The following is an 8,400-nucleotide window of genomic DNA, read 5'->3' on the forward strand; positions in this document are numbered from 1 at the left end:
TGAAAGTTGTCCTCTGACCCACACATACTCCTGAGGAAGCTATGTCATTCTCCAAATTGCAATGGAAGGAAGGAAGGAAGGAAGGAAGGAAGGAAGGAAGGAAGGAAGGAAGGAAGGAAGGAAGGAAGGAAGGATTTAAACAAGAACTTTCAGATTCTAAAACACTATCATTTTAAATACTAAACTACATACAGCATAAATGCATTTCACAGAAGGTAGTTTACTAGAACTAGGATTGTTTGAGAGAATTCTGAAGAGAGTGAGTTTCTTGGGGTCTTGAGCAAAGTAAGTACATAAAGGAAATCAGAACAAAGCAGACCTTGGAGGGTAGTGCAGGCTGCTGAAGAGGGACTTGTAAAGAGAGCACTGACGGCAGCCATACAGTCTCAGTGTGGTAGAAGGAATGGGGGAAAATCACAGTTGAGCCAAGAAAATAAAGCCTTTAAGACTCATTTTAAAAAAAAAATCTCGTTTTTTGGCTTTATGTATATCTGTGCACCACATGCATGCAATACCTAGAAGGGGGTGTTGGATCCCATGGAACCAGAGTTACAGGAAGTTGTGAGCTGCCATGTGGGTGCTGGAAATTAAACCCAGGTCCTTTGAAGGAACAGTGAGTGCTCTTAAAAAACGGAGTGATCTCTTCAGTCCCAAGGCTGTGGGTTTTTTTTTGTTTTGTTTTGTTTTTCCCTTTGAGAAATGGTCTTGCTATGTTGCCCAGGCTGGCCTTAATTTTGTGGTTATGAGTGATATTCTTGCCCCAGCCTTGAAAGTAGCTGTGAACCTAGGCTATCTATTCTACACTAAGCTAAGAGGTCCCTCTGCTTTTGAGGAAGGGGATATGGAGAGATATCGCATAGACAATACATCATGGTCTTAACTATAACTGTCAGCCTAATTATAAACTTCCAGCTTTTATTTTTATTTTGAGACAGGGTCTCTCTATTAAGTAGTTCTGGCTGTTATAGAACTTGTTATGTAGACTAGGTTGGCCCCACACTCACAGACTGCCCCCTATCCCTGCTTCCTAAGTGCTGGGATTAAAACCAAGCTCTACCATACCCAGCATTTTTAATTTATTTTTTAAAAAGACTGGAGCCAGGCGGTGGTGGCGCATGCCACCTTTAATCCCAGCACTCAGGAGGCAGAGGCAGGCAGAACTCTGTGAGTTCGAGGCCAGCCTGGTCTAGAAAAGCTAGTTCCAGGACAGGAACCAAAAGCTATGGAGAAACCCTGTCTCGAAAATCAAAAAGACTGTTGTGAGTTGCCTGATGTGGGTGCTAGGAGTCAAACTCGAGTCTTGCAAGAGTAATAAGCCCCTTTTAATTAATTAATTAATTATGTTTGAGACAGGCTTTGTACTAGCTCTGGCTGTAACGGAACTCACTATGTAGACCAGGCTGACTTCAAACTCACAGAGAACAGCTTGCCCCTCTCTCCCTAGTTCTGGGATTAAAGGTGTATGCCATGTCTGGTTGTAACATGTACTCTTAACCACTGAGCCATCTCTCCAGACTAACTTCCAGATTCTATAAAAACCTAGCAGAAGGCTGGAGGGATAGCTTAGATGCTTCTCCAGAAGACCCACATTTGATTCCCAGCATCAGTATTAGGTGGTTAAAACTTCCTGTAACTTGAAAATACACAAATACGCACACACCATATAAATAAAGACAGGTATGACATTGCATGAGTGTAAACAATCCCATCACTCAGGAGGGTGAGGCAGGAGAACTGAAAATTTGAGGAAAGTGTGGGCTACATAATAAGATCATATTTAAAAACAACAATAAGAAACCTCAAATTAAGGCAGGTGGTGGGGGTGCATGCCTTTAAAATACCAGGATCTCAGTGAATTCGAGGCTAGCCTGGATTACAAAATGAGTTTCAGGACAGCCAGGACTGATACACACAGACCAGCGTACCTGTCTCAAAAAGAAAAACAAAAATTCTAAACGTTATCTATTCAAGGAAAGAGTGTTATAGCTTTGCAAAAGGTGAATCTATCAGGCCTAGAGGAACACGAGGCTACCTGGACTCCTTCGTAGTGATGACAGAAGACAGCTGATTGGCTGCTAGCCAGGCCCAGGCTTCTGCTTGTGCTGCTTCTCCTCCAAACTGCAACTTGATGCACCTGCAATGAAAATGATCCAACAGTGGTAACTAACCATTGAAGTGTCACTTAATTTTGCTACTACATCTAGGCAGCTAAGTCAGCTTTAGCTCTGGCCTATCACTGGCTTCTCCTCCTCCTAAAAGTCACACAGCTGGATGACCCACATGCCTATTAGTCATCAAGGGACATTTGGGAGACAGAGGAAGGTAGATGGCTGAGATTTCAGCCAGCCTTGGCTACACAGTCCCTATCTCAAAACTAAAAATTAGAATGTTTCATTAAGAAATTATATTATATATATATATACACATATAAAAATATTTGTGGTTTTTCGAGACAGGGTTTCTCTGTGGTTTTGGAGAATATATATATGGGTGTTTTGCCTCAGGTATGTCTGTTCACCATTTGCAAGCCCGGTACATGTAGAGGCCAAGCACCTAGTGCTCCCAGCCTTCAAGCTATCTCTCCAGCTTCCCAAATTAGAATGTTTCACAAACAAGTTACCAGTAGCTGTAAGTTCAATAAAAAGTTGTCTGTAATACCAGCACTTAGAAGGCTGGAGTACCTATGACTTTTAGGCCAGCCTGGGCTATATGGAGAGGAAACCCTGTCTCAAAAAACAAGTGCTAGGAGCAGAACTGAGGAAGGCCCTGCACAAGCTAGGCAAGTCTACCACCGTGCTGAACTCCAGCTCATAATTGCCTTTAGAGACAGTTAAGTGGCTGAGTGGATAAAGTGCTTGTAATGTAAGTGTAGTACACAAGTTTGATCCCCAGCAACCAAATAGAAAGCTGGGCATGGTGGCATGAAGTAATCCAGTGTTGGGGAGGTAGAAACAGGAGCACTCCTAAGTTCACTGGCCCACCAACCTAGCCTAATGGGCAAGTCCCAGACACCAGTGAGATCCTGTTTCAAAACTAAGGTGGAAGTTCAAGAGAACAATATCCCAAGTTATCTTTACACACACACGAGAAAGAGGACAAACAAGAAACAGTTTTCAAAATGACTACAAGAGCCAAAAGCTATCCCAAAGGATTGAAAAGAGCACATGCCTCATCTAGAATGAACACTATTATCATCATCTAACTCAGAATGTCTTTCCAAGAAAGCTTAAAAATCAAGATGTTTGGTTTGTTTTTGAGACATGGTCTATATAGCTGAGGCTAGCCTTGAACTCAATTCTCCTGCCTTTACCTGTCCATTACTCCTGATAAAGATTATGTTTAAAATAAAATTATAAGTTATCAATTTAAAAAATTCCTGCATAAATCAGAGTACCTCTTTATAATGGTTTAGCAGCTTCTGATTATTTGTTATCACACTAAATAATAAGACAGAATTTCTGATTAGAAAATTAGACTTTTTGTTGTTTTTTGAGACAAAGTTTCTCTGTATAGTTTTGGAGCCTGTTCTAGAACTCACTCTGTAGACCAGGCTGGCCTAGAACTCAGAGATCCATCTGCCTCTCCCTCCCAAGTACTGGGATTAAAGGCGTGTGCCACTACCACCCAGAGACATTAAGGCTATTAAAAGTTAATTTTTACTTACTTAAAAGCAAGTCCTTCAAAGACTGGTGTTAAGGGAAGCTTAAAAGTCTGACACAGTGATATGGCAGTGTCAAAGAGGCCAGCCTGAACCAGAAGAGTGACCATCTCCTTCGCTGATGAACTTCCTGTGGAAATGGAATATAGCCAGTTAGTGCACCTAAGGGTGTACACAAATGAGACAAAAACCTTTGATTGTTGACAAACATCTGAATAACACCACTGCCTGGTCCTGTGTCATTTGTACTGGTTGGTTAGAAGTTAATTCCTACCTGCAATAGCAATCGCTGATGGATCATGTCGAGCCAACGTGAGGCGAATTCGAGCTAAAGAACATTCTTTTTCCAGATCTTCCAGTTCCAGAATTTCAATTTGTCGATTGCCTAAAAACCAAATAAATTTTATTACCCAAAGTATAAGGAAGTATCTATTAAGTGAACTTGTTACTTTGAGGGACGAAAGTGGGACAAGGTCTCTCAGTTTAATTCTCCAAGGCATAGAGGAAGAAATGAAGAAAACAGAGGATTCCGTAAAAATTAAGCAATGTCCCTTTATTTATATACACAGTTGAGTTAAACAAAATGATCAGAAATAAAACTTGCACTTAGGGAGTAGTTAGTTTTTCAAAAACTCAATTTAGCTGTTAAACTACCTAAGTGAGAAAGGCGGGATTAAATCTGGAGTCCAAACTTTCTTTGTGAAAGGCCATGAGCTGTTTATAAAGGACCCTGATAAAGATGTTTGATACTGAGTTAACTTAAAACACAATAACCAACACAAACACTTTCTACACGCCCCCCCCCCCCGAGACAGGTCTGACTACATAGCCTTGGCTAGCCTAGAACTTGTTATATAGACCAGGCTGCCTTCAAACCCAGAGATACATCTGCTTCTGTCCGAGAACTAGGATTAAAGACATGTGTCACCATACCCAGCTCTACCTTATTTTTTTGAGACTATTTCTTTCGTTGAACCTAGAAACTCCCAGTTGGGTCAGATTAGCTGGCCAGTGAACTCCACTATCTTTCTTTCTCTCCTTCTGATCTAGGTTACAAGTGTGCACCATATGCATTATGTGGTTAGGGGATCTGAACTGAGGCTCTCATGCCTGAACAGCAGACACTTTATACAATGAGTTATCGTCTCAACCTAAAGAGAAACACTTCCCTAGCCCCTTGAGACAGGGTTTCTCCGTGTAGCCTTAGCTGTCCTGAAACTTGCTTTTTTTGTTTTGTTTTTCTTCAAGACAGGGTTTTTCTATAGGTTTGGGTCCTTTCCTAGAACTCACTCTGTAGACCAGGCTGGCCTCAAATTCACAGAGATCTGCTGCCTCCTGAGTGCTGAGAGTAAAGGTGCGTTCCACCACCGCCAGGTTAGGCCACAGAGATTCCCAAAATACTTAAAAGTAATTTTCATTTCTTTATATGACAGTATGATATTTTCAAAGGCTTCTTAAAACAACCTTTAACAGATTAGAAAGTTGAAACTAAAACAAAATAATGTCCTTTGACCATATATACTGACTATGTGTAGTATTCTTTTAAAGGTTTATTTAACTTTTTAAATTTTATTTTATGTGCATTGGTGTGAAGGTGTCAGATCCCCTGCAACTGGATCTTTAGACAGTTGTGAACTGCCGTATGGGTGCTAGGAATCGAACCCGGGTCCTCTAGAAGAACAGTCAGTGCTCTTAACCACTGAGCCATCTCTCCAGCCCCCGTATGTGTAGTATTAATAGTATATATGCTAACAGCTGTCTATAATATAATCACTGTAACACACACACACACACACACACACACACACACACACACACCCTTAATCCATATTTCTCCTAAACTGTAACAATAGCTACTGTCCAAAGATGAGAAATCCCTGACTCACTTGGGGCAACTGTGCATTCGCCATCATGATTCCTCTTGGGAGATGCGCCAGGGCGATCAGACTGAAAACAAAAAACAGGGACTTAGCTGCAAAACATAGCTCTTTTTTGGGGGGTGTAGGTGGGGGGTTGACACAAGGTCTCTCTGTGTAGCCTTGGCTGTCCTAGAACTCACAGAGATCCCCTGGGAAAGTGCTGTCTGCACCACCTCTGCCTATCTAAAAGACAATATTTTATTTTTTATAGCATAAACTACTAAAGCATTCATGCCTAAATTCTCAAGAGAATTCTGTTTTGTTTTGTTTTTTTAAATTTTTTATGGCAGGGCCTCACTACATAGCTTAGACTGTCCTGTCCTGGAACTCACTATGTAAATCAGGCTAACCTCAAAGCCACAGAGTCTACTTGCTTCTGCTTCCCAAGTGCTGGGATCAAAGGCGTGCACCACCATACCTGGTACAGGGATATTGAAACTGTCATTCAACAGAATGGAGCTGATTATCAAGGACTCATTCATCTACCACGTGTTATTTACAAAAAGGTCATAGGTACATAAATCACATGCTTTTCACCAGCTCCATAGTTCTATCATCAGTGGTAACTTTGGGCAATAGCCTAGTAACACAAAGGACTATCAGCAGGATAAGAAAAACTGTATCTGCCTTCTCAAATGCTAACTATTAATAAACAAGACTAAATTTAAAAGTGCCTATCATGTAATAAGCATGTTTTTGAGACAGGGTGTCATGTAGACAAGGCTAGCTGGCCTGAAATTCAGTATGTGACTGAGGCTATATTTGAAGTCCTGGTCCTCCTTGTCTCTACTTCCTGCGTGCTGGTATTTTAGGTATGTGCCACCATCACCAGCACCTTTAGTAGACATTTTAAATTAAATGAAGAGGGGACTGGAGAGATGGCTCAGTGGTTAAGAGCACTGGCTGCTCTTCCAGAGGTCCCGAGTTCAATTTCCAGCAACCACATGGTGGCTCACAACATCTGTAATGAGATCTGGTGCCCTCTTCTGGTGTGCGGGCATACATGGAGGTAGAATGTTGTATACATAATAAATCTTTTAAAAAAAAATTAAATGAAGTAAAATGAAACTTAAAAAAACAAACAAAACAAAAAAAACTCCAAAACCAAAAACTAATGATTCGAAAATACTACAAAGAAAAGTTTTCATACCACTGCCCCAGAAGCTGGCTGTACGATCCATGCATACTCTGGACGAATAAGGCGTAAACAGTTAATAGCAGCCAGATAACAGTTGCCTTGCTTCTCGAGTCCCCGGAGAGTTCGAACTTCTCTGCCAAGGCGCATACCATATTCAAACATCACTGTACCAGCTATGAGACAAGAGTAAATTAGACAGAAATGTTTCTTTAAGATACACATGAGACACTAAAATTTGAGGAAACACTGTGTGTAATGTAAAGTCACACACAAAAACTGCTAGTGAAAATATCAAGTACAACCCCTGTGGCACCTTTTCAGGGAATGTAAAAAATACAGCGTCTATGAGGCCTGGTTGGCCTTGAATTCACTTTGCAGCTAAAGATGACATTGAGTTCTTAATCCTGCATTTATGTCCCAATTGATTGGATTACAGGTTAAGTACCACCATGTCTGGCTGTATTTTTGTGTCTCTGTGTATGCTTGTGAGCGCATGTGAAGGCCAGAGGACAAACTTGGGTGTTCTGCGGGAGCCATCTACTGTTGTTAAGAAAGGGTTTTCTACTTAGGTTCTCTACTTAGGCTAAGCTAGCTGGCCACGGAGCCCTAGGAAGCTCCATCTGTCTCCACGACAGGATGACAAGAGCACACAAATCCATGCCCAGCTTTTCAGGTGGGTTCTGAAACTAACCCAGGTCCTATACCCACTCACCATGTGCGTTACTGACTGTAAAGCTCGCTCCCAGGCCCCCATTTTTGGCTTTCTGAAAGCAAGACTTTGAAGAGACTATTCTGAAGAATTATTTACAACAGCCAAAATGCAGAAGTGATTCATGTATCCACTGATAGATGGAAAAATAAAATATAATATTTTGATACACCTATAACATTTTTTGGAGGTGTAGTGGTGCCAGTAATCAAACCCAGAGCCTCCACACATGCTAAGCAAGTTTTCTACCACTGAACCATGTAATTCAATCTTAAAATGGAAAATAAAAAGGAAATTCTAACACATGCAGCTGCATGGATGAACCCTAAAGTCAAGCTAACTCAAATAAGCCAGTTCCAAAGACAAGTACTGCAGATTGCAACAGTCAGATTCCGAGAAGGCAACCGGAACAGCGCATGTTAGAGATGGAGAGTGCAGGAGAAACACTGGCACAGACCTTCAGTTTCTTAGGATGAAAAGAGTGTTTGGAAAGTCTAGCTACCTCTGAACAGTTCACTTACAAATGGCTAACCCAGAAAGGGGGGAAAAAAGGCTAGAAGTAGTTTAGTCACAGAGCCTAAATGCTTGGGCCTCTGAGTTTGAGCTCCAAGATGAAAAAGAAAACAAAGACAAAAACAACAGTAAAAACTGCCAACATGGGGCTGGTAAGATAGCTCAGTAAATAAAGGCAATTAATGCTAAACTGGACAACCTGCATTTGATCCCTGGAACCCACATGGTCAGAGGAGAGAACCAACTCTGTGATCAGGCCTCCAAGCCATAAGTCTCTCCTAACACATGTACATAGAAGAAATTAATTTAAAAACCCTACTCAAAAGAGCTGGCTCAGAGCTTGTGTTACTATTACAGAAGCCTTGAGCTCAATTCCCAGCACCCATGATGGGCAACCAACAACCACCTCTACCTTTCAAAAATGTATAGCAAAAGGCGGGCGATGGTGGCGCACGCCTTTAAT

At 41.4% G+C, this 8,400-nt stretch overlaps 1 protein-coding gene across 1 annotated transcript in view; it reads right to left on the reverse strand.

Moving 5' to 3' along the window:
• Positions 1-8,400, reverse strand: part of Nup160 (nucleoporin 160) — a 66,948-nt gene that overhangs the window by 15,338 nt on the left and 43,210 nt on the right. The window contains exons 27-31 of the mRNA XM_026787856.1: positions 6,728-6,888; positions 5,545-5,605; positions 3,933-4,043; positions 3,665-3,788; positions 2,033-2,134 (exon numbers count right to left, since the gene is read on the reverse strand). Of these exons, the coding sequence (XP_026643657.1) occupies positions 2,033-2,134; positions 3,665-3,788; positions 3,933-4,043; positions 5,545-5,605; positions 6,728-6,888 (559 nt within the window). The remainder of the gene's footprint in view (positions 1-2,032; positions 2,135-3,664; positions 3,789-3,932; positions 4,044-5,544; positions 5,606-6,727; positions 6,889-8,400) is intronic.

Source organism: Microtus ochrogaster (assembly GCF_000317375.1).
Source record: "Microtus ochrogaster isolate Prairie Vole_2 chromosome 14 unlocalized genomic scaffold, MicOch1.0 chr14_random_1, whole genome shotgun sequence".
NCBI lineage: Eukaryota > Metazoa > Chordata > Mammalia > Rodentia > Cricetidae > Microtus > Microtus ochrogaster.